Genomic DNA, 26,167 nt, shown 5'->3' on the forward strand with positions numbered 1-26,167 from the left:
CTGCACAGTGGCCGGAGGCGGGGCGGCGGCAGCGCTCGGCGCGGCTTGCGGCTCAACTCGTCCCGGTCATGGAGGCGCCCACCGTCCGCCTGCTTCTGCTCTTAATGCTCGGGGCCTGGAGCCCGGCGCCGAGCAGCGCCTCCCCGGAGGCACCGCTGCTGGTCAACGAGGACGTGAAGCGCACGGTGGACCTCAGCAGCCACCTGGCCAAGGTGACGGCCGAGGTGGTCCTGGCGCACCCGGGCGGCGGCTCCACGTCCCGCGCAGTCTCCTTCCTCCTGGCCCTGGAGCCCGAGCTCGAGGCCCGGCTGGCGCACCTCGGCGTGCAGGTGAGTGCGGGCGAGCGGCGGGGGTCGGCGCACGCCGGCCCGGCCGCCTTGGCGGACACGTCAGCGTAAGCCTGCTGGAGCCAGGCCGCCGCCCACGTGGGCCGCCGTCCGATCGCGGCCCCCGGCTCCCCCGAAGGGACCCCTTCTGGGCGGGCGGGCAGTACCCGCGCTGGCCTCGCGCGGAGGATCCCCCGTTGCCCGCCCTGCCCGAGGAGAACAGCGGGGTGGCCGCCTCTGCGAAGGGCCTAGCGGGGCGTAGGGGTGCACCGAACTTTGATTTCCCACGACTTGATGCAGGAGCCCAACCGGAGGACGAAGAAATGAGCCCAAATGAGTATCTACATTCCCGTAATTCAGTGTCTGGCCCATAGTTGGTGCTTCTTTCTAGCCGTTTTCCAGTAAAATCAGAAATGTAACGTTGTGTATTTTCCAGTTTGTAATTTGAAACCGTTGCTAATGACGCTTTTAAAATTTCGTTCCTCTCCTTAAAGAAGTCATGTCGGTAATAAAACTACTCTCTTCAACTGTACAGAAAGGTCAGGCCGGAATCACTCCCTTCCCCCTACCGGTTCTCATTCTTGCACTTCAGCAGTATATGGCTTGGAAGTTTGCTTTATGTACTTCCCCAGCATTTCAGTGAATGCTTTTACATCTCAAGGAAAGAAAATGTTGGTCTACATATTCATAGGTTTGCTTTTTATTACTATTTTCATTAAGTAATGTTCATTAAGTGATTACCCAATTATTTGTTGAGAGGAGAATAGTCATTACAGTGTCCTATTTCTTCTAAGTACATCTTGCTCTTTGACTGAATCTGGAGCTATAAAGCTGGGTTTATAGGGATTCATACTTCTGAAAGGATTCCTCTTCCTTTTTGTGCCTTGTCTGTGATGGAATGTACAGTTTTATAAACTTCATTTGAGGGGTGCCTGGGTGGCTCAGTGGGTTAAAGCCTCTGCCTGGGATTGAGCCCCACATTGGGCTCTCTGCTCCAGAGGGAGCCTGCTTCCTCCTCTCTTTCTCTGCCTGCCTCTCTGCCTACTTGTGATTTCTGTCAGATAAATAAATAAAATCTTAAACAAACAACTTTATTTAAATGTGTGCTGCCTCCTTTGATTGTCTTGATGTTAAATCCCATTCTTTTATAAAAACTAGTTCTGGGAGGCACCTGGGTGACTTAGTTGGTTAAGCACCTGCCTTTGGCTCAGGTCATGATCCCAGAGTCCAGGTCAAGCAGAGAGCCTGCTTCTCTCTCTCCTTCTGTCTGCTGTTCCCCTTGCTTGTGCTCTCTCTGTCCCTCTCTATGTTAAATAAATAAAATTAAAAAAAAAGAAAAACAATAAAAAACTAGTATGATGTATTGAAGTTGCCACAGTTTAACAAGACACCTGCAGAAGCTATTTGCCATCATACTGGAGAAAGGCAGATTACTGCAGACAGGTCCCATTCACAATCTACTTTGTGTAGAGTGTTGTGGTGTTTTAAGTACATTCTCTTTAACCACTCATGTTGGCCCTTTGAGGTGTAGGCTTACTGCAGGTGAGGAGTGCAGTCGAGGAGTTAAGTTGTGTAAACCCCATGTTAGCTCTTAGAGCGATGAGTGAATCGGGACTTAGGTTAGTTTCAGACTTTGTGTGCTCTTTCACTGACCCCATTGTGTCTTCTGGTGTAGGTGGCTCTGAGGTATGGTTGTATTGGGCTGTAAGACCTGTAGCCACATCACCAGATTTGTTCAAAATCATTTGTTAATTTTATAGCCCCACTATAAATGGATATATATACTCCTTCACACCCCTGTCTCAATGGGAATTGTAACTGGATGTTAGATTTAGCAAAGAGGGTGTGTCCAAGTCAACAATTGACTTGGAGACCTTGATAGGAGGCCTTGATAAGGTTGCTAGAAGTTTTTTTGTTTTTTTTTTTTTAGATTTTTAAAAAAAAATTTATTCATTTGACAGAGAACACAAGTAGACTGAGAGGCAGACAGAAAGAGAGAAAGGAAAGCAGGCTCCCCGCTGAGCAGAGAGCCCCATGCGGGGCTCGATCCCAGGACCCTGAAATCATGACCTGAGCTGAAGGCAGAGGCCCTAACCCACTGAGCCACCCAGGTGTCCCAAGTTTTTTCAATGGATTTCTCTTCAACCTTCCGTGTAGAATTTTAGGAACTGGTTAGAAGGGACAATGGTGATGTCTTAAAAAAAATTTCTTTTTTTTATTGGTAAGATTTTTATTTAGGGGTGCTTGGGTGGCTCAGTTGTTAAGCGTCTGTCTTGGCTCAGGTCATGATTCCAGGGTCCTGGGATCAAACCCCGCATCGGGCTCCCTGCTTGGCAGGAACCCTGCTTTCCCACTCGCCCTGCTGTTGTGCTCCCTCTCTTACTGTCTCTCTCTTTGAAATAAATTAAAAAATTCTCTCTCTCTCTGTCTTTTTTTTTAGATTTTATTTATTTATTTGACAGGTCACAAGTAGGCAGAGAGGCAGGCAGAGAGAGAGAGGGGGCAGCAGGCTCCCTGCTGAACAGAGAGCCTGATGGGGGGCTGGATCCCAGGACCCTGAGATCATGACCTGTGCGAAGGCAGAGGCTTAACCCACTGAGCCACCCAAATGACCCTAAACAAATTCTTTTTGAGATTTTATTGATTTATTTGACAGAAGAGACAGCGAGAGAGGGAACACAAGCAGTGTGAGTAGGAGAGGGGGAAAGAGGCTTCCCGTGGAGCAGGGAGCCCAATGTGGGGCTCAATCTCAGGGTTCTGGGATCATGATCTGAGCCGAAGGCTGATGCTTAACAACCGAGCCACCCAGGCACCCCTAAAATTTTTTTAAAAAGAATTTTATTTATTTAAGAGAGAGAGAGACATAGGGAGGGAGGGAGTGCAAGTGGGGGTGGGGAGCAGAGGGAGAGAGACAAGTAGACTCCTTGCTGAGTGCAGAGCCCAATGGTGGGACTCAGTCCCACGATCCTGAGATTATGACCTGAGCCAAAACCAAGAGAAACCAAGGCTTGGATGCTTAACTGACTGAGCCAGCCAGGTACCCCTAAACACTTTTTAAGGATTTTATTTTTAAGTCTTTTCTGTGCCCAATGTGGGGCTCAAACTTCCGCAGAAGAGTCACATGTTTCAGCCAGGCACCCACTTCGTGGCATTTTAAAATAAAAACAGCTTCTTCCTCATTATAGTTCTTTGTGCCCTCTTGGGAACAAGTGCTTCAGCCCTACTAGAGTTTGGGCTGGCCAAGAGATCAACAGTGTGTCTTAGGTTTTCCTTAGAGTCTGCTCCACTGTCTCATGATTCAGGGTGTCTGCTCTTTCTCAGCAGAGATACTGCTGGAGTTAACATTCTTTTTCTGGTTACACCTCCTTTTGCAGTGAAGGATGAACATGAGGGAGTGTGACAAGCAGTGGCTGTTGGACTTACCCACTGTTAGCTTACATGCAGGTAGAATCATTTTTGGCCACATGTGAGACTTTTTTACTACTGTAGTAAATAATATATATTTTCTATGCAAATGTGTGTTTGAATGTAAATGGAGATGAAAAATGTCACCTTCATATTGGGAAATGTAAAGTGTAATTTTTATTTATATTTGTGTATTTGGTCATTCAGGAAAATATGTATTTATAGAGTTTACTGTACAACTTAGATAAAAAATAAGTCTTTGACTATGTTCTTATGTTTCATATGGAAAAAAATTGTTACCAGAGTTGTCTTTAAAGTGTTCTTGTAGTTTGAATACTTTACTATGGTTATTCTAAGGCAGTTGGTTAACTGTTGACTCAAATTTAGAGGCTAAAAAACAATAAAAAGAATAGCCTCTTTTGTCCTGTTATAGGTGAAGGGAGAAGATGAGGAAGAGAACAATTTGGAAGTACGAGAAACCAAAATTAAGGGTAAAAGGTAAGCAACCAAATAGTCAGATTATCTATATATCCTGCCTCTTCTTGTTATAGATTATCCTATTGGTTGGAATCATAAGGTAGGAAAGTTGCTGAGGAAGTACCTGGTGTTCTAGAGGCTGTTTCAATTAATATAGTGTGTGGTAAGTAAGCAACAGGCTGTAATGTATTCTGGACCCAGTTACGTCTTTTCTGATTACTAATGCTAAAATTGCCCCTCACGGTGGCAGTTTGTTTTACAGGAAGGTAGCTACTTTCCATACCAGGTCAGGTCTGCTAATATACGTGAGGACAGGGATCCCCAAACAGTGGATGGAGAACCAGATGGTATGTGAGAACTGCAAGCTGTTTGCCTCAGTAGATCGCCTCCCATCTGTTGTTGGCTGCCATCCTCTTTCCTAATAGAGGACAACTTGACTCCTCTTATCTCCTCTTGAGCCTTCAGGGCATTGAACGTGAGACTTGTCGGAGGGAGCAAGGCTGAGCTCTCTGAAGGCTGGGGTTGGACTTGTTCTCTGCTTTAACCTCAGCACCTAGCACAGGGCCTGGCACTTACTAGTTACTCTAAAACACTTTGTTAAGGATATTTTCCAAAACGCATAAAAAGCAGGAAGAACCGAATAAAGAATCCCCATATATCTCAACACCCAGCTTCAGCAGTTATCAGTATTTTGCTTGGTATTTATTAGGCATTGAACTATTTGTTCAGTGAGTGATGTGGGAGGAAGAAATGTTTTTAGCCTCAGTGATTTTTTTTTTTTTAAAGATTTTCTTTATTCATTTGACAGAAAAACAGTGAGAGAGGGAACACAAGCAGTGGGAACAGGAGAGGGAGAAGCAGGCTTCCTGTCGAGCAGGGAGCCTGATGCGAAGCTCGATCTTAGGACCCTGGGATCATGACCTGAGCCGAAGGCAGACGCTTAAGGACTGAGCCACCCAGGCACCCCTATTCTCAGTGCTTCTAAACTGGAGGAGGAAGCAGTTGTGTCCTGCCCCATCCAGGACATTTGGCAATGTCTGGAGACGTTTTTAGTGACAGCTGAGGGGTGCTGCTGGCATCTCGTGGGTTGAGGCCAGGGATGCTCCTGAACATGTTGCAATGCCCAGGACAGGTCCCTTCTCCCAGCACACAAGTAGCCACTCACGAATGTGAACAGTGCCAAGGTTAAAAAATCCTATTTGCTGTGGAAGACTGCATTAGCTTATGCTGCAGTTTGTCATAAAAAGAAATAAAATATTTGATTCCTGACCAGCAAACCTTTGAGCCTTACAGCTCTTGGTTCCCACATGATTCAGAAAGCAGGTCTCCCTGCTTGGCAGAGTTTGTTTTTGTTTGATTTGGTTTGTTTGGCAAAGTTAAAAGAATTTTTTTCTCATTGGTTCTGAATTTTTTAAAAACGGAGAATATGACATAGTAACTATTGTTTTCTTACGCATATGCCCATTTATACATAATTTTACATAAGTGTATAAATGGGATAATGTTAAATTTATTGACCTGCCTGTATAAAGCTTAATGGCAATATTAAACTTGCCGTTTATCCTGCAACCCTAACATGACAATGTTCTGATCCATGAAAAAAAAAATGTGCTCCTTAGACACTAGTATAGTCAGCTCTGTGTTGACTGCCTAGCCTTTCATCAGTCAGAAGCCTTCATTAGCTGCTGCTTCTGAGTTCCAATGAGAATTGATATTTATTTTCCTTTTTTTTTTTTTTAAGATTTATTTGCTATAGAGAGAGTGAGTTCGGGCTAGTGAGAAGGGATGGGGAGGGCAGAGGGAGGGGAAGAGAGACTCTAAAGCAGACTCCCTGCTGAGCACAGAGCCTGACAGCAGGCTCTGTCTTATGATCTCTTATCCTGAGATCATGACCTGACCTGAAACCAAGAGTCTGACACTCAGCCCGCTGGGCCACCCAAGCACCACTGTATTCTTGTTATTATAAACAACTGTGAAATGTATACCCAGACATTTGTCTTAAAAGACTTAAATTAATGGGTTAAAGTTGATCTCTTAAAGGTAGCTGCATTTGTCTTGGGTACAAAATGTTGCCATGACTTTGAGCTGCTACTTCTGTTTTTGTTTCCCTTCATTTCTTAATTTTCTTGCCTCGTTCTTCCTCTAGTGGGAGATTCTTCACAGTTAAGCTCCCAGTTGCTCTTGATCCTGGGGCCAAGGTTTCAGTCATCGTGGAAACAGTCTATACCCACGTGCTTCAGCCGTATCCAACCCAGATCACCCAGTCAGAGAAACAGTTTGTCGTGTTTGAAGGGAACCATTATTTCTACTCTCCTTATCCAACGAAGACACAGACGATGCGTGTGAAGCTTGCTTCCCGAAATGTAGAGAGCTACACCAAGTTGGGGAACCCCACGCGTTCCGAGGACCTCCTGGATTATGGACCTTTCAGAGACATCCCTGCTTATAGTCAGGTAGGCGCGTGTGGAGTCCACTCTGTCCCTGCCTACTTGAGAGAATGTCTCCTGGAGTGATCGCTAGTGCATGAGCTTGGCGCTGTGAGATGGGTGAAAATCTGAAGTCTTTTTTTAAAAAAATTTATTTATTTGTTTGACAGACAGATTACAAGTAGGCAGAGAGGCAGGCAGAGAGAGAGAGAGAGAGGAGGAAGCAGGCTCCCGGCTGAGCAGGGAGCCCGATGTGGGGCTCAATCCCAGGACCCTGGGACCATGACCTGAGCCGAAGGCAGAGGCTTTAACCCACTGAGCCACCCAGGTGCCCCTGAAGTCGTTTTTAAAGATAGTCCCAAAGATTTTCACCTGTTGTGAAATGATGCCATGTGGGTCACTGTTCTCATTTTGGGAGTACAGCTTGAGGCTGGGAGGTGTAGGAAGATTTTTAAGAAGGGCTCGAATAAGGAAAAACATGGCAGTTCATGAACCTCTCATAAACTTCATGACTTGGATTTTTGAAGCAAGGACACATGAGCTGAGTTGAATGACTGCATCAGCACTTAGGACCTGTGGAAGCCTGACAGTAGCCAGTGACAGTGATAACTAGAGATTGCTGAGGTCTCTGAGGGAGCCCACAAACAGCAGTCATCTTCCCCCCATTTCCAACTTCTGTGTACACTGAGAAACAAAAGTATTGAGGTAGGTAGTAAGTGGCAAAATATGTAGCTTTATAACAGGTAAAGACTAGGTTGAAGGATGCTGCCACTGCAGAGCTACAGAGGCATCAAATGCAAGGGCTGGGGAGGAGAAGAGGATTAGGGAAGGGAAGAACAACTTACTGACTCACCATCTTTATTTCCTAGGCTCTGTAGATAGTGTATTAAATAAGATCATTCATTTCATTGAATCAGAGTTAAAAATGTAGTTAAATTTTTTTTTTTTATTCTCTAGCTATAGACGAGGAAAGAATCAGTGAAACTAAATTACTAGATTACAAATAAATTAGCTTCCAGGGAAGATGGGCAAGTTGTATGTAGCACAATTCTAGCAAATATACTCACATTAAAAAAGAATAATAAAAAAGTAGCATTTGGAGGGTTGAAGTCAGGGTTGGGGGAGGAGGGAACAGGCATTGTGGCCGGAGGCCCCAAGATGGGAGACCAGGTGCTGTGCTGACGGGGATGGCTGCTGGGGTGATAAAGCGGGCTGCCTCATTGAGCCTAGGAGTTGGGCCTTAAACAGAGAGGGAGCAATCAAGGCTTTAAAAAGACTGTTGTTATGGAAAAGTTCAAACATATACAGAAGTATAGAGAATGGTGCAGTAACTTCCCATACACTTATCACTTCGACTCTGTGGGTATCAAAATCAAAATATTACTACACTTACCAGCACTCTTTTTTTTTTCCTCTGCTGTAATATTTTGAAGCAAATCTTAGGAATCATGCCTTTTTAGCCTACGAACTTGATTATCATCTCTGAAATACATGGATATTTAAGACCTGTGCATGCATTTCTGTGTTTAGAATGTATGTCACTGAGGATGTACAGTCACAATAGTTCCAGTGCCACTTGAAATAATTGTTTCTGTTTTCTCAGTCTCTCAGATGTTAGTTTCACATCTGTTCATTTTGGGTCATTTTCTGCTGTTTAAGAATCTTTTTTTTTTTTTTTTTTAAGATTTTATTTATTTATTTGAGAGAGCATGAGAGGGGATGACAGAGGGAGAAGCAGACTCCCCATGGAGCTGGGAGTCTGATGTGGGACTCGATCCCAGGACTTCGGGATCATGACCTGAGCTGAAGGCAGTCGCTCAACCAACTGAGCCATTCAGGCACCCAAGAATCTTTTTTTAAATCTTTTTTTTTTTTTTTTTAAGATTTTATTTATTTATTTGACAGAGAGAGATCACAAGTAGGCAGAGAGGCAGGCAGAGAGAGAGGGGAAAGCAAGCTCCCTGCTGAGCAGAGAGCCCGATGTGGGGCTTGATCCCAGGACCCTGGGATCACGACCCGAGCCGAAAGCAGAGGCCTTAACCCACTGAGCCACCCAGGCGTCCCAAGAATCTTTTTAATTGATACGATTTTTTGAAATGAAAACAACCAAAATTATGTAACAAGGTATATTCACAGAACTGTTGCTTCCATTTCTCCCTTCTGTCTGTTCTTGGTGACCATTTATATTAGCTTTTGGTTTATCTTTCTAATTTTTTTCTATAAATATACGCAGATTATAGTAAATTTATATTCCCCCCCCTTCTCAAAAAGTAGCACCCTATGTGTACTGTGGACTCACAGGATGGCTGAGTCACCCTGTGGACAGGTTTTTGCTGGGAGAAGTGAGAGTGGCTCTCTGCGATTCCTGATGTCACCTTGTGGTGCGGAGAGCTTTTGGGGCACATGCCTCTGTGGAGCTGAGGGACTGGCTGGTCTGAGTTGTGTTACTTTTCTTTTCTTTTTCTTAAAGATTTTATTTATTTATTTGTCAGTGAGAGAGAGACAGCACAAGCAGGGAGAGACGCAGGCAGAGGGAAAAGCAGGTTCCTCGCTGAGCACGGAGCCCGATGTGGGGCTCCATCCCAGGACCTTGGGATCATGACCTGAGCCGAAGGCAGCCGCTTAACTAACTGAGCCACCCAGGTGTCCCATGAGTTGTGTTTCTTCTAAATGCTTATTTATTTATTTTTCCTCATTTAAAACTGAGTGATTCAGTTTATGTTGGGGGCAAGGATTTGTTAGTCTCTTTTGTAGGCTTCTAAATTTTGAATATTTTGGATTTTGGACTTTCTCCATTTTAAATAAATAAAATGCTCATGAGAGACTATTTGGCAAATACAGAGGGAAATTTGATGCCAGTTGACATCCACTTTTGACATAATAGTACGTGAGTCATTTCTTTCTAAGCATAGGGGCCTTTTTTTTTTTTTTAAAGATTTTATTTATTTATTTGACAGAGAGATTACAAGTAGGCAGAGAGGCAGGCAGAGAGAGAGAGAGCGGAGGAAGCAGGCTCCCTGCTGAGCAGAGAGCCCGATGCAGGACTCGATCCCAGGACCCTGAGATCATGACCTGAGCTGAAGGCAGTGGCTTAACCCACTGAGCCACCCAGGCGCCGCATAGGGGCCTTTTAATGTGGAAATCATATCATGTATAAAATATTACATGATGCTTTTGCCACTTAGACAAACATTTCTAAACATTTTACATTACTTTTGTAAGCCATTTTTTTAAAAAAGATTTTATTTGTTTATTTGTCAGAGAGAAAGATCACAAGCAGGCAGAGAGGCAGGCAGGGAGAGGGGAAAACAGGCTCCCTACTGAGCAGAGAGCCCAATGCAGGGCTCGATCCCAGAACCCTGAGATCATGACCGGAGCCAAAGGCAGAGGCTTAATCCACGGAGCCACCCAGGCACCCCTGTAAACCATTGTTAATAGCCACTTAAGATCCTGTAATTTGATGTCTTATAACTTATTTGCTAAGTTTCCTATGTTGGACAGTTAGCTTTTTACCTATAACACTATAGTGGTCTTCTCTTCACATATAATTTTTTATATAGACTCAGGGTGGATTTTCTTTTTTTTTTGAAATTAAGTTTAGACTCAAATTCCAGTTAGTTAACATATGGTGTAATACTAGTTTCAGGTGTACAATATAGTGATTTTCAACACTTCCATACATCACCCAGTGCTCGTCACAGTAAGTGCCTTCCTTAATCCTCATCACCTATGTCACCCATCCCCCCACCCACCTCCCTCTAGTAGCCATCAGTTTGTTCCGTTTGTTCTCTGTAGTTGAGTGATTCTTTTTTTTTTTTTTAAAGATTTTATTTATTTATTTGACAGACAGAGATCACAAATAGGCAGAGAGGCAGGCAGAGAGAGAGGAAGCAGGCTCCCCGCTGAGCAGAGATCCCGACGCGGGACTCGATCCCAGGACCCTGAGATCATGACCCGAGCTGAAGGCAGAGGCTCAACCCGCTTAGCCACCCAGGTGCCCCTGTAGTTGAGTGATTCTTAATATTTCTCTTTATACACACACACACGTATTCCGTTTGTTTCTTAGATTCCATATATGAGTGAAATCATATGGAATTTGTTTTTGTCTGACTGATTTCGCTTATCGTTATACTGTCTAACTCCATCCGTGTTACTGCAAGTATGAAGATTTTAATGGTGGAATAATATTCCATTGTGTTTGTGTGCGTGTGTGCATTTTTATCCGTTCTTTATCCATTCATCAGTCAGTGGGCACTTGCGCTGCTTCTGTATCTTGGCTAGTGTAAATAATGCTGCTGTAAACATAGGGATGCAGGTATGTCTTTGAATTAGTGTTTTTGTGTTTTTTGTGTAAATACCCAGAAATGCCATTGCTGGATCATAAAGTAGTTGTATTTTTAAGTTCTTGAGGAACCTCTGTGCTGGTTTCCACAGTGGCTGCACCAGTTTGCATTCCCAGTGCATTGAGGGTTCTTTTTTCTCCACATCCTCATCAGCACCTGGTGTTTCTTGTGTTATTGATTTTAGCTGTTCTGACAGGTGTGAGTTAGTATCTCATTGCGGTTTTGATTTGCATTTTCTTGATGATAAGTGATGATGAGCATCTTTTCATGTGTCTCTTGGTCATGAGAGAGATTTTCTGAAGTAAAAGTTTTCAAATCAAGGCATATGAACCTTAAAAAAATTTCTTGATGAGGGGTCACCTGGGTGGCTCAGTTGTTTGAGCATCAGATTCTTGGTTTTGGCTAAGGTCATGGTCTCAGAGTCATGAGATCAAGCCCCACCTTGAGCCCTGCCGTGGGCTCTGCACTCAGCTGCTAGTCAGCTTAGAGTTCTCTCTCCCTTTGCCTCTCCACCCATGTGAGCGCCCTCACTCTCAAATGAATCTTTTTTTTTTTTAAAGATTTATTTATTTATTTGATAGAAATCACAAGGAGGCAGAGAGGCAGGCAGAGAGAGAGGAGGAAGCAGGCTCCCTGCTGAGCAGAGAGCCCGATGTGAGACTCGATCCCAGGACCCTGGGATCATGACTGAGCTGAAGGCAGAGGCTTTAACCTACTGAGCCACCCAGGCACCCCAGATTTTTAATTATTTTAAAAGATTCATTTGAGGGATGCCTGGGTGGCTCAGTGGGTTAAAGCCTCTGCCTTCGGCTCAGGTCATGATCCCAGGGTCCTGGGATCAAGCCCCACATTGGGCACTTTGCTTGGTGGGGAGCCTGCTTCCCCCTCTCTCTCTCTCCCTGCCTTTCTGCCTACTTGTGATCTCTGTCTGTCAAATAAATAAATAAAATCTTAAAAAAAATAAAATAATTAAAAATCTTTTGATGTATATTGCCAAGTGGTTTTTAAAAAGGATTTAGCTAATTTATTTTGGCACCGGCAGTCAGAAACTGCTAGTTTGCTCACACCCTTATCCATGTCAGCATTATACTATCAAATATGATTATGAATGAAGTTTTACTTTTAAGAATCTATTCATAGGATGAGTGAATAAAGTGGCAGGAGCCATGAGAATTAATAAAATATCCTTTTTCTTGGACTTTTGGGAAAGAAGGGTGTTTTCCTGATCCTTCTGTCCTTTAAGATCCCATATTTAAGGTTCCATGTGTGTATTCATAAAAGGGCACTTACATTACTAGTGACTAGAAAGATTTAATACTAATTTAAGTGGTGAAATTGGCAAGGTGAAGGAATTTCCAAAGGTATCTCCTTTAATTCTGTGAGGCCTCCCTGGGAGGCAGTATTTACTACGGAGGAGTGCACAGTCGGAGCTAAAAAGTTGAAGACTCCTAGGGCACCTGGGTGGCTCAGTGGGTTAAAGCCTCTGCCTTTGGCTCAGGTCATGATCTCAGAGTCCTGGGATCGAGCCTGCTTCCCCTTTTCTCTTTGTCTGCCTCTCTGCCTACTTGTGATCTCTCTCTCTCTCTCAAATAAATAAGATCTTTAAAAAAAAAAAAAAATCAGACGCGAAGAACTAATATTACCACTTAGATTTATTTATGACCTTGAATGTGTTAAAACTGCTGGGCCTCAGTGTTTTTAATTTGTAAAACGAGATGAGTAGTACTTCATTCTATTGTTTTGAGGATTAAATGACCATGCATTTGTTTGTCGCTCATCAAGAGTGACTGACATGTGTATTTTTGTTAGCTCCATACACTTAGCTAAACAGGTCTCTCTTCTGGGAACTTCTCTGGGTAGGTCTTCTCCATGTTAAAAAAAAATCCAGTAGTGTCATTAATCATCCTCATTTTTGAGGTTATTTGCTAGCTTATTGGGTAGACGTTATGTCTTTAGGAGATAGTATATATATCTTGTCAGAATTTTTCTTTATTATAGGTTAAGATTTAGTTTTCTTGCAAAACTGCAAAAATTATTCAAAAGGCAGTTTTAAGACCTCATTGTAGAAATTTTGAAAATAAAAACTACAAGGAGAAAGTAGAGACAATCTGGGAACTCTGTTTCCTACCGTGTTGGGTTTCTCCTGTATTTCATTTCAAGTTCTTTTTGTTCTTTTACGCCTATGGTGGCTATAAGATAAGTGGCATGTAGAAGTTTTTGTTTTTAAAGTACAAACGATACTTATGTTGGAACCTAAAACAATTTTGTATAGCCTGTTTTTCCATTTAGTAATACATCATGAATATTTATTTCCATATGCCATTAAAAAGTTCTATAAGCATTATTTTAGAATATAGCGTACTTTAGATACATCGTAACGGAGCCATTCTCTTGCTGATATATGGATTGTCTCCACTGTATTTGAAACTAGTGTTGATTCATCTGTCACCTAGACTTGCAACAACTTTTCTCCTTTCTCTCCAGGATGCATTTAAAGTACATTATGAGAACAACAGCCCTTTCCTGACCATCACCAGCATGACCCGGGTCATCGAGGTCTCTCACTGGGGTAACATCGCCGTGGAAGAAAATGTGGACTTGAAGCACACGGGGGCTGTGCTGAAGGGACCTTTTTCACGCTATGATTACCAGAGACAACCAGATAGTGGAATAGCCTCCATCCGCTCATTTAAGGTACAGGGTGTGCAACATGGACATCCGGAGAAAGTACCCTTTTATCACATTTGCCCTTTGGCTTTTTGAAAGTATCTAAATATGGACCATTGTTGAGGATCAATTGGTGTTCAAGTAGTTCAGTTCACAAGGTTAGAACCAACAGAAAGAATCTAAAAAAAAAATGACCCCATTTGTATAAGGAGGCCATTTTTAAAAAGATTTTATTTTTAAGTAATCTCTCTTAATCATGGGGCTTGAACTCACAACGCTGAAATCGAGAGTCATATGCTACATGGACTGAGCCAACCAGGTGCCCCAAAGTAGGCCATGGTTTTTTTTTGTTGTTGTTGTTTGGTTTTTGTTCCTTTTTTTTTTTTTTTAAAGGTTTTATTTATTTATTTGACAGAGACACAGTGAGAGAGTGGGGGAAGCGGGCTTCCTGCTGAGCAGGGAGCCCAATGCGGGGCTCCATCCCAGGATGCTGGGATCATGACCTTCGCCGAAGGCAGATGATTAATGACTAAGCCACCCAGGCGCCCCATAGGCCCTGTTTTTAAAAGAATATTTGATTAATAGAGAAAGGAAAAACTATACCACCACCCAGAATTAGCATTGCTCATATTTTAATATTTCCTCTTTCTTTTATAGTGCTGTTTTTAAAAGATACTTGATCATATTGTATATGACATTTTATATATTTTTAGTCTTAATAAATGAAATCTTGTATTTTCAAATATAATAAAAAATGAAAACATGTTCAGTTGAAAACCTCCTTGAAAAACAGAGTTTGGGGGGCGCCTGGGTGGCTCAGTTGGTTAAGCGACTGCCTTGGGCTCAGGTCATGATCCTGGAGTCCCGGGATCGAGTCCCACATTGGGGTCCAGCTCCATGGGGAGTCTGCTTCTCCCTCTGACCTTCTCCCCTCTCATGCTCTCTCTCTCTCACTCTCTCTCAAATAAATAAATAAATAATCTTTAAAAAAAAAAAACAGAGTTTGGGGCACTGGCCTCCTGCACAGTTGAAAATCTGGATATAACCCCCCCCCCCCGAAATATTATCCCCCCCCATTTTTATTTATTTATTTATTTATTTATTTATTTATTTACTTATATTTATTTATTTGACAGAGAACACAAGTAGGCAGAGAGGCAGGCAGGGGGGTGGGGGTCAGCAGGCTCTCTGCTGAGCAGAGAGCCTGATGTGGGGCTCGATCCCAGGACCCTGAGACCATGACCCAGGCTGAAGGCAGAGGCTTAACCCTCTGAGCCACCCAGGTGCCCCTGGATATAACTTTTGACACCCAGAAAGTTTAAATACTAATATTCTCCTGTTTTCTGGAAGCCATACTATTAACATAAACAATCCATTATCATATATTTGGTATGTTGTATGTATTTTGTACTGTATTCTTTTTTTTTCTTTAAAGATTTTAATTATTTATTTGACAGAGAGAGATCACAAGTAGGCAGAGAGGCAGGCAGAGACAGAGAGAGGGAGAAGCAGGCTCCCTGCTCAGCAGGGAGCCTGATGCAGGGCTTGATCTCAGGACCCTGAGATCATGACCCGAGCCACCCAGGCACTTCTGTACTGTATTCTTAGAGCAAAATAAGTTAGAGAAAAAATGTTAAGAAAATCATAAGAGAAAATACTTTATAGTATTTATTCTATCTGTTGAAAAAGATCTATGTGTAAGTGGACCTGTGCCGTTGAAACCCGTGTCGTCCAGGGGTCATCTGTACTTCGTACTACAGAAGGGCTCATTATGAATTATTTCTTCATGAGTTATTTCTTCCTGATTATGAAAATACCCTTACAGATTTGGAAGTTATAGTAAAGAATATGAGGTGGAGAAATGGCCTCCATAACCCTACTACCTAGCAATTTAATGGAATTTCTCCCATTTTTAGTTTCTCTCCCTGCAGAGTAACTTAGAGATTATTTTTATCTTTATCTTTTTATTAATCCTTCAGTATACATAAAGGTAGTTGTGATCATCTTCATTATTTATTGTTTAAGAGAATTAGCTATTTGCTTACCATGATTGAGAAATAGATGTAATATTAGGAAATTTTGAAGCCTTGTGGGAGGCTAGATAGACCTCTTTAGGGTGTCCCAGTTTGGGACTGTTTCAATTAAATAGTGCTATGGGGAGGTTCTTGGTGCAGGAGGTCTTTTCTGTCTTTAGGATCATCTCCCATGAGTAAGTTTCTGGGGCATTTAGAAGGCTTGTTCCCTCTCTTGCAGACCATCCTCCCTGCTGCTGCCCAGGACGTTTACTACCGGGATGAGATTGGCAACGTTTCCACCAGCCACCTCCTTATTTTGGACGACTCCGTAGAGATGGAAATCCGGCCTCGCTTCCCTCTGTTCGGCGGGTGGAAGACCCATTACATCGTTGGCTACAACCTCCCAAGCTATGAGTACCTCTACAATTTGGGTCAGTCTTTAGTAGTTAGGGAATGGAAAGGGGAGAGACTATTACTTTCTTTCATTTCCTGCATTTTTTGTTTCTAGTGGTGGTTGTGTGTGTGTGTGTGTGTGTGTGTGTGTTTTAACAATTGCCATTTTGATGGGAAGAGAGTATTGTTATTTTTTGGAAGGCAGGGATATTAGGAACAACTTTTCATGGGTGGGGACAAATTACTATTGTAAAAGTAATACATGCATTTGGTAGTTAGTTCGAACAGTCCAGTAAAAGTCCTTTTCTTAACCCTCTTAAAACTTCTTAATTATATAACAGTTAAGTTATATAATATATACTATATACAACATATGTTATATAATATATGCTATATAACATAATACATATCAATAATATAATAATATGTAATATTATGATCATTTTGTCATATTTTCTTCAAGTCTTCTTAAAACCTTTTAAATACAAAATTAGAGAAAACCACCAGAAAAATGTATAGCTCAGTAAATGACAATTAGAACACCTTGTAACCACCACTTACTCAGGCCAAGAAATTGAATTGAGCCAGCCAACCCAAAGGTTCTCCATGTACCTCTTCCTTCCCCACAATAGTGGTTACCATCCCAACTTTCAGTATCTGCTTTCTTGACTTTGTTCGGTTTTATCACCCAAGTGTGCATCTCTGGAGTCTCTAGTTTTGCCCTTTTCAAAAAATTTGATGTCTTATGAGTTTCTGTTAATCGTTCTCTCCTCCATCTGATTAAAAAAAAATATAGTTTATCTGTTGAAGAACATGAGCCATTTGTAGTGTACAATCTGGATTTTGCTGACTTCTTACTCAGAGTGCCATTCAGTGTATTCCTTCCTGTGTCTTCTGTATTTCTTGCAAATTGAAAACTGTTACCTTCCTTGCTGTCTTATGAAAGGCATTATTGGCCCAGCTTGTATCTGATCTTTCCTTTCCTTTTTTTTCTTTTTGAATTTTATTTATTTGAGAGCACGCACAAGCAGAGGGAGCAGCAGGCAGAGGGAAAGGGAGAAGCAGGTTCCCCACTGAGCAGGGAGCCTAGCGTGGGGCTTGATCCCAGGACGCTGAGATCATGACCTGAGCCGAAGGCAGTTGCTTAACCAACAGAGCCACCAGCCTCTCCCAGTTTGTATATTTTCTGTCCCAGACATGGAATCAACCATTTTTCATCAAAGCCCTAGTATCTTCTTGTGGAAAAACATGTTTTTAAGACCATAGTCTGAGAACTAGGAATGCATATTGTTCTTAGTTTGGTCAGTATCTAGGCCTTTTCAGTTAATAGAGGTAGGTGTGTATTGTATTTGTGTAAGAAAATTATGGACTTATATAGTTAATGATATCTGTGTTATATCTGTATCTAATTCCATATTGAGAGTCCTTTTTCTGAAGGACAGAGAAGGTGACAGAATTAGAGCATTACACAATTAGTTTTATCCCGCACCTAATACACAGAAGTTTCAGAATTAAAATGATCATACTACCACTTCCAATGTGATTACTGAAAAGAATTTGTTTATTTTTTGGCATATCCTCTCCCTTTCCTACCCTATTGTTTAGGTGTGCTGTGCATATACTGTATATCTGTTGTCAGAACAAATAGCCATTACACAGTGTGCTCCCCCCACTTTTTTTTTTAAAGATTTTATTTATTTATTTAGAGTGAGAGCCAGTGAGTATGAGCAGGGGGCAGAGGTAGAGGGAAGGGAGAAGAGAAGCAGACTGCCTGTAGAGTAGGGAGCCTGACTTGGGGCTCCATCCCAGGATCCTGAGATCACGGCCTGAGCCAAAGGCAGACGCTTAACCAACTGAGCCACTCAGGTGCTCCGGGCCTCCCTGCTTTTAACTCTGGTCTTACCTCTATAGTAACTGTAGTTAATGCCAAAACCATGTCAGTGTTCACATTGACAGCTGTAGTCATTTTGATGATCTGAAGCTCATTCTCTTAGGGCTTATGGGAATGAGTTCTCACACATCGGTAGTTGATGACAGGTTGTGCCTTTTGTGCATATAAGCCATTTTGAGGAATATAACATAACTGGCTCATATGTCTTTCCTTGACATGTGTTCCTTTTTTGGTATAAAATGTCATTGTCGAGGTCTGATGATGATCTAATTTTTCTCCTTTATAAGTCACCTCCTCCTCCAAGTCTTTTTATATAAATATTGAAAGAGATTCTTTAAAATCTAATACTTTTAGTGGAACATGTGTTTTTTTTTTTAATATTTTATTTATTTATTAGAGAGAGAGAGAGATCACAAGTAGGCAGAAAGGCAGGCAGAGAGAGAGGGGGAAGCAGGCTCCCTGCTGAGCAGAGAGCCCAACTCGGGGCTCGATGCCAGGACCCTGAGATCACGACCTGAGCCGAAGGCAGAGGCTTAAACCGCTGAGCCACCCAGGTGCCCCAGTGGAACATGTTTTGGCAGTGGTTGCTGTGTTACTTTTCTTGGGTCTGCATTGTTTTTTCAACTTTTGAAACCTTTTTGTAAGTTTTCTCATTTGAGGCTCCTATTATTTCTATGTTGAGTCTTGGCCTGTTTTCAATATTTGGTAGTTTCTCTTGAGTCTTTTCTTCATTGAAAACTTTGCTTCTTTTTGCTTTCTGTTTATTATAAGACATTCCCTGTTGTGTTTATTTATTCTTATTCCTTATAGCTTATCCTTCATTTCTAAAACAATTTATTTCTAAAATTTATTTCCTGAAATTTTTCTGTATTCTGTCACTTTTCTGCCTTTCTGTTACTTTTCTGTAATTCTGGTTTGTAGTGCTCTTTCATGACTTATGTCGTTTTTATAGTACCTTTAGTTTATTTTGGAATACTGGGAACAGGTGTTTTTTTTTTTTTTTTTTTAAAGGGAGACTGCATGTGGGGGAGAGACTGCAGAGGGAGAGAGACTCCAAAGCAGGCTCCATGCTCAGCATGGACCCCAACGTGGGAATCAGTCTTTATGACCCTGAGAACATGACCTGAGCTGAAACCAAGAGTTGGATGCTTAATTAACTGAGCTACCCAGGTGCCCCACAGGAACAGTTTTAATCAGTTTTGTGGCATGTATTTCTGGCACGTTTTCATTTTCTCTTGAGATGTTCTTTTTTTTTTTTAATTTATTCATTTGACAGAGAGAAAAAGTGAGCAGTAGAAGAGAGAGAAGCAGGCTTCCCGCAGGGCAGGGAGCCAGATGCGGGGCTCGATCCCAGGACCCTGGGATCATTACCTGAGCTAAAGGCAGATGCTTAACAACTGAGCCACCCAGGCACCCCGAGATGTTCTCTTTTTTTGTAGCTTTTGAAAATATAACTTAAGAGTGAGGGGCACCTTTTTTCTGTTGCTCAGTTTTGTTTTGTTTTGCTTTTAATTTAAAAAAGTTTTTTTTTAAGTGAGCCAAACTCATAATCCTGAGGTCAGGATTTGCATGCTCAGTGAACTGAGCCAGCCAGGCACCTCTCTGTTACTCTTGGTTTTTGGTTTTTTGTTTTTTTTAAAGTTTTATTTATTTATTAGAGAGAGAGTGAACATGAGATGGGGAGGGTCAGAAGAGAAGTGGGGAGCCTGATGGAGGACTCAATCTTGGGGCTCTGGAATCATGACCTGAGCCGAACAGAGTCACTCAGCCAACCAAGCAGCCCAGGCGTCCTGTTGTTCATGTTTAATGTGAATTTTTAGGAGGAGGTGTTGTAACTGCCCAGTTTCCCTGTTGATTAAATACGGCAGCTTGCTTGTGGAGCCTGCCCTGTCAGTTTCCTGTAGCTCTGTTGTCCCTGTTAGGCTCCATTTTGATTTTCCTCCAGCAGTTTTTCCTCTGCTTAGGGTGCTGTCCTGGGAGGTGAGCTCTGCTGGCTTTCCCAAGTTCTCAGGGACTAGACTGCTCTAGACTCACAGGTCCATGGGCCTATTTGCTCGCCCACCATGTGAGGTTGGGGGAGGACTCTGGAGCTCTAGTCACTTTCTACAGTTGGCCTGCCTTCTTCTCTAGTCAAAGTGGTGGCCTCTTTGGGGCTCTTCTCTCCTCAGGTCTATCACTTGCCCTGTTGGCTCCCTCTGCTTTCTCCTTTACAGACACCAGTAATGGGCCAGTTGTGTGTTGGTGTTTTATAACTCCCCATTTGTATTTTGGGGTTCATGGAGATCTTTGTCTTACCTAGTTTTGTTGTAAAAAATGTTCCATGGGTTTTTGGTTTCACTGTCTAGTTGCTCTTTCTTTATGTAAAAATTGGGGAAGACCCATCAGTATGCTGCCAGCACCACCTCTGTCTCCCAGAATCTCCTAGTCCATTAACTTTAACAGATTTTTTTTTTTTTTTAAGATTTTATCCATCTATTTGACAGAGAGAGAAATAACAAGTAGGCAGAGAGGCAGAGAGAGAGGGGAAAGCAGGCTCCCCACTGAGCAGAGAGCCCAGTGCGGGGCTTGATCCCAGGACCCCGAGATCATGACCGGAGCTGAAGTCAGAAGCCCAACCCATTGAGCCACGCAGCTGCCGTTGATCCATTAACTTTAATGGCACCTCTTAATTCTGTTCTTTGTGAGATGAGAGTGTCCGTACCCTGTGCTTACCTCTAGCTCCTGTGTCATTTTCTCTGGTTTTCATATTCTTGCATGTGTTTGTCTTTTTCCAGGTGACCAGTATGCACTGAAGATGAGATTCGTGGACCATGTGTTCGATGAGCAAGTGATAGATTCTCTGACAGTGAAGATCATCTTGCCCGAAGGGGCCAAGTGAGTGCAACTGTTCCTTTCCTCTGCTTCCTGTTTCTCTGGTAGTGGCCTTGTACCTCAAGGGGAAGCTGTGTAGTCTGGGGTGGTGTGGAGGTACTCGCACCTAGCTTTGACTGAGAGGTCTGCAGGGACTTTCTGACTGGAGTTAAAACAGAAACGTTAGACTCAGATGAGGGTACTGGGTTGATTTACGAACTACAGTGCCCAGAGTGCCTCTGCGGGACAGATGCGGCGTCCAGAGGGGATGGGATGACCTGCAACAGGACAGAATGTGGTCTCAGGACAGTCAGTTAGCCCTTGTACTGTGTGTGTACAAAAAAGAAGAGCAACAGTGGCTCTGTTTTATCCTGGGCTGGTCAGACCAGGTTCAGGAAGCAGAGGAGGGATGAGGGTGGGGAGTGGTCCTGCTGGTGTATTAGGGTTCCATGCTTACAGACAGTAGTGCTCTCTGGTCAGACCAGGTTCAGAAAGGGGGGATGGTATATTAGGCTTCCATGCTTACAGAGACAGTAGTGCTGTCTTTGGCCACTGTAAGCAGCAAGGAGTGCATTCGGAAGGGTAAGGTGCTTCTTATAAATTGGTGGTGTAGGGGGACCTAGGTGGATCAGCGGGTTAATCCTCTGCTTTCGGCTCAGGTCATGATCTCAGGGTCCTGGGATCGAGCCCCACATTGGGCTCTCTGCTTGGCAGGGAGCCTGCTCCCCCAACCCCCGCCTGTTTCTGACTACTTACGATTGATCGCGTGCTCCCTCTCTCTCTCTGTGTCAAATAAATAAATTAAATAAATAAAAATAAATAAATTGGCTCTGCTCTACATTGCAGAGCCAGAGCATCTCTGGGAGTCCATTTGGTGGAAACTGACAGTTGTTCATGGGTGACCTGCCCTTGGCATGAATGATAAACACCTGTGTGTGTCTTTGTGTCATTTTGCTCTAGGTTCACTTCAGAGGGGAACTTCTGCTTGCCTCTCTTGGGTCACATGCCCACTCTGGTCATCAGAAAGATCAGTTACCAGATTTGTTCTTCCTGTGGAGGATATTCCACAGGGGATGGGGAGTTCTAGCAAAACTAGGGTGTGAGAACCTAGAGGAGAGAGAGTGGATCTAGGCAGACGAAAACAAGACATGTCCCACTATACGTTATAGAAGTTCTCAGTCATGGGAGGAGAAAGAACTTCTGGAGTAGACTTCTCAGGGGCTCCTTCAGGTACCTGAGAGAGTCTTGTTGGGTGGAGTGTGCAGAGGGCTTTGTGGGCTGTGTGAGTCTGGGGTTGGTTGGAACTGGCGAGCACTAGCAAGGACAAGATGCAGGGAGACGGTCGTTACCTCAGCGGAGAGCAGTCTACTAGTCAGGGTGCTCTGGCAGCGGGTCAGCTGTCTCAGGAGGTCTGGTGGTCCTTGGTGCCAGGAGGGGAGTGGAGTGGAGTATGAACTCAGTGATCCTGAAAGGCCCCCTGAGCCTTAGAATTCTCCAACCCCCAATAAACCTCGGTGGTCAGTGCAGTTTGTCTTAGGCCGTATTTCATTCCCACCTGCGTCCAGGAACATCCAAGTTGATAGTCCCTATGAAATCAGTCGGGCCCCAGATGAGCTGCACTACACTTACCTGGACACGTTTGGCCGCCCTGTGATTGTTGCTTATAAGAAAAACCTGGTGGAACAGCACATTCAGGACATAGTGGTGAGTAGCTCCACTGCTCTGCCTTTTGTGTCTTCCTCCGAACAGTACAGGGTCCTGGGAGCCAGGGACTTGGCTTTCTTTATCTTACCCTCCTTGGGCTGCAGGGCTTTGAGTGTAGTCACCTCTGGGGGTATGTGGTGCAGCCTGCATGACAGTGGGCCTGCTGAGGCCCCTCTGTTGCTCCCAGGTGTCTGAGTCCTTGCAGACCTTTGGAAGCCAGTCCTCCTTGTTTGTTCCCTCCCCTAGGTCCACTACACGTTCAACAAAGTGCTCATGCTGCAGGAGCCATTGCTGGTGGTGGCTGCTTTCTACATTTTGTTCTTCACTGTCATCATCTATGTCAGGCTGGACTTTTCCATCACAAAGGTACCCCTTGGCTTTTTCCCCACATTTGTTTGTCATTTTGTGTCTTTGATAATGTGTTTCGTTAACTCCGGAAAGTATGTAGGGTCTCATCTGAAGGGCCATGAATGGCAGGATAAGGAGCTCGGACTTTTCCTTTAGGCCCTGGGAAACTCTTGAAGGTTTTAAGGGGAGAGAAATAATAAACATCCTGGAAGCTTTCCCTGACCTGCACTGAGATTTCTCTTCCCTTAGCGCTTCACCTGTCCCTTTCATGGTGTATTCTAAGCATTCATATACCTTCTCTCATCCCTCTCTGCCCAGCTGGGCTTTGAAGTAAAGTTTCATCTTCATGTCCAGTCCTGCCCTTTGCTGAATTGGTCCAGATTTAGTGTCAGCAAAGGTTGGATTCTCTGACATTCTAAGATCGCTTTTCTTATTTGCACAGCCAGTGGTGGGTACTCTTTGGGAGGTAAAGCAGGCTCAGGCCTGGATGTTGTCACTCATGATGTCTCCCCTATAGGATCCAGCTGCAGAGGCCAGGATGAAGGTGGCTTGCATCACGGAGCAGGTCTTGACCCTGGTCAACAAGAGAATAGGTCTCTACCGTCACTTTGACGAGACTGTCAATAGGTACAAGCAGTCACGGGATGTGTCCACCCTCAACAGTGGCAAGAAGAGCCTGGAGACAGAGCACAAGGCCTTGACCAGTGAGATTGCATTGCTGCAGTCCAGGCTGAAGACAGAGGGCTCTGACCTGTGCGACAAAGTAAGTGTTTGCCATCCTAGAGTCACTTGGGTCTTTGGCCTCCTTTTTCATGCCTTCAGGGATTGTCCCCCACTTCTAGAGCACCACGGGGCTGTTCTGGGTGCACATGCCGGGCAGCTCTTGCTCACTGCTGGCTTTTGTCCCATGGTGCCAACCCTTAAAGTGGAACAAGAAATTTGGGGGTTTCGGTTACAGGCTGGCTTTGGGAAGCTCTGTTAGCCTCCATGTCACTGTCTGTCCATGTGGCTGCTATTGAGAGCGACAGCTGGCTCTCCTGGAGGCCAGCCTGGGCGAGGCTCTAGGCTACTCATGTGTGCTAAGAACCTAGACTTTGAATCAGGCATTTGATTCAGACTTTGTCAATCTGGGCAAGTTACCTGACTTCTGTGCCTCCGTTTCTTCATGTGTCAGTACTTATCTCACTATGTTGTGAGTGGGAAGTGAGTTGGTACATGTAAAGTTCTAAGAGCCCTGCCTGGGACCTGCTTTATGAGCAAGTCCTTGTTACCTATAACGGAAGAGGGGATCCCCTCCTCAGAGGTACCCCTCAGAGGCCCTGATGATCCTCCTCTCCACATGCCACTCTCAGTACTCCCTCTCCTTACCACTGTGTTCTTCATAGCACCTGCCTCTTTCTGGAACTCTTTACATGCTCGAGTATTCCCTGGTGGCTGTATGAGGGCCAGATGCCTCATTTGTCTTGAGACTCTTGTGCTTAGCACTGTGGCTCACTCCATAAATGTTGAATGATTCTGACTGTGAAGTCCTCAGCTTCACACCCAGCTGGTGATAACAGGTGTCATTCAGTGTCTCTGCCACACCCCTGCCATCAGTCCTGCCCAGCTGAGTCCCTGGACCTAATTTGACCAGCCCAAGGGAAGAAGATAAACGTACCTCGAGGACCTGCTGTGTGCCTGGCATCGTGCTGGGGGATTGCCCATATGTTCCCATTCGATCCCCACGGTCCTCCCGTACAGCTGAGGCCTGAGGTCAGAGTTTAACGGTACAGAGAGTGGAGCTGGCATCTGAAGCCAGGCCTGTCTCCCTCCACTGCCGGCGCCTCTGCTCTGGGAGCTCCGGGGTCTGTAGGCAGGGAAGGTGGTGGGCCCTGCTGAATGTGGGCCGGGGACCGCTCTGAAGCTCTGCCCTGCTCTTGCCTCGGCCAGGTGAGCGAGATGCAGAAGCTGGACGCGCAGGTCAAGGAGCTGGTGCTGAAGTCTGCTGTGGAAGCCGAGCGGCTGGTGGCTGGCAAGCTCAAGAAAGACACGTACATTGAGAACGAGAAGCTCATCTCTGGAAAGCGGCAGGAGTTGGTCACCAAGATCGACCACATCCTTGATGCTCTGTAGCCCCTGACCGTTACCTTCGGGGTGGGCCCAGGGTGCTGCACTTTCAGACGCCAGGTTGGGGGCGAAGGGGGGAGGGCTACCATCAAGGCTGCTGAATGCTGGCATCTGTGTTTTACAAAAGGCCTTCAAGGAAGTGAAGCCAGGGCCTGCCATAGGCAACACAAGAAGCTTTGTTTTTGTCTTTAAAGGGTTCGTTTTTAAAAAAAAAAAAAAAAAAAAAAAAATTAAATCCCACTAAAAACAAAATATCTTTGTGTTTTGAACAAAGAGATTTTCAGTAGGTGATTGGTTTTGTTTTGCTCTGAAGAAGCCTATGATATCCTTTCAGTCCATAAGCCCCTTGTTTTTTGCCTTTCTGGTTCCTGATGTTTGGGTATTTTATGAGTGTGTGTATGTTTTTTGTTTTTTGTTTTTTTTTTTAAACGTGTGGCCAAATGAAAATAAAGCAGGGACTGAACATTTGTTTGTTCTGGTAACAATCACATAAAAACTTGGAGGTCTACTTTTATCAAGTGCTTTTTATTCATTAAATAGTGGATTTGCTTCTTAGAGCAAGTTTGCATGGCAGGCATTGCCTCTGTTTTTACACGTTAGGACACTGAGGCCACAGAGTTAAAGTGGGCTACGTCAGGCCGCCGAACAGAGGAGAGGAGCAAGTGGAGCAAGGACTTTGTTCTTCCATTTTTTTATCTGTTCTGCATCCCATGCTGTGCTAGGCTTTAAGGATACAATGACAGATGAAAAAGAGAGCACTAGTTCTTTTTTTTTTTTTAAATATATTTTTTTAAAGATTTTATTTATTTATCAGAGAGAGAGAGGGGGAGAGAGTGAGCACAGGCAGACAGAATGGCAGGCAGAGGCAGAGGGAGAAGCAGGCTCCCCGCTGAGCAAGGAGCCCGATGTGGGACTCGATCCCAGGACGCCGGGATCATGACCCGAGCCAAAGGCAGCTGCTCAACCAACTGAGCCACCCAGGCGTCCCGAGAGCACTAGTTCTTATGGAGGGCAGATAGACGATCAGATACAAATTCATAATCACAAATTGTGATAGGCTCATGAGGAAAAGGGACAGGGTTCTCCTGACAGTATTTGCTTGAGAGTATCGAGTTTCCCGAAGGAGGTGACTTTGGAGTTGGGTTCTGTGGTTACATAGAGGATCAGGAGGGAATCCAGAGAGTGAGGTGAGAGTGTAGGGCATAGGGTCAGAGGT

At 44.1% G+C, this 26,167-nt stretch overlaps 1 protein-coding gene across 1 annotated transcript; it reads left to right on the plus strand.

Moving 5' to 3' along the window:
• Positions 1-25,414, plus strand: RPN1 (ribophorin I). Its single transcript, XM_004738630.3, has 10 exons — positions 1-329; positions 4,165-4,229; positions 6,355-6,661; positions 13,462-13,671; positions 15,898-16,090; positions 20,718-20,817; positions 22,359-22,497; positions 22,744-22,863; positions 23,363-23,608; positions 24,775-25,414. Exons 1-10 carry the CDS (start codon positions 69-71, stop codon positions 24,955-24,957), a joined length of 1,824 nt encoding a protein of 607 aa, XP_004738687.1. The 5' UTR covers positions 1-68; the 3' UTR covers positions 24,958-25,414.
• The last annotated feature ends 753 nt before the right edge of the window (positions 25,415-26,167 follow it).

The sequence above is a fragment of the Mustela putorius genome, unplaced genomic scaffold (assembly GCF_011764305.1).
Source record: "Mustela putorius furo isolate JIRA1106 unplaced genomic scaffold, ASM1176430v1.1 tig00003850_pilon_pilon_pilon, whole genome shotgun sequence".
Classification (NCBI taxonomy): Eukaryota; Metazoa; Chordata; class Mammalia; order Carnivora; family Mustelidae; genus Mustela; species Mustela putorius.

Excerpts from the sequence above, each read along its gene's own strand:
- RPN1 (XM_004738630.3), top strand. The coding sequence starts at position 69 with ATGGAGGCGCCCACCGTCCGCCTGCTTCTGCTCTTAATGCTCGGGGCC. Across the intron at positions 6,662-13,461 it reads ACATCCCTGCTTATAGTCAG|GATGCATTTAAAGTACATTA; the intron begins GTAGGCGCGTGT and ends CTTTCTCTCCAG. Across the intron at positions 13,672-15,897 it reads CCTCCATCCGCTCATTTAAG|ACCATCCTCCCTGCTGCTGC; the intron begins GTACAGGGTGTG and ends CCTCTCTTGCAG.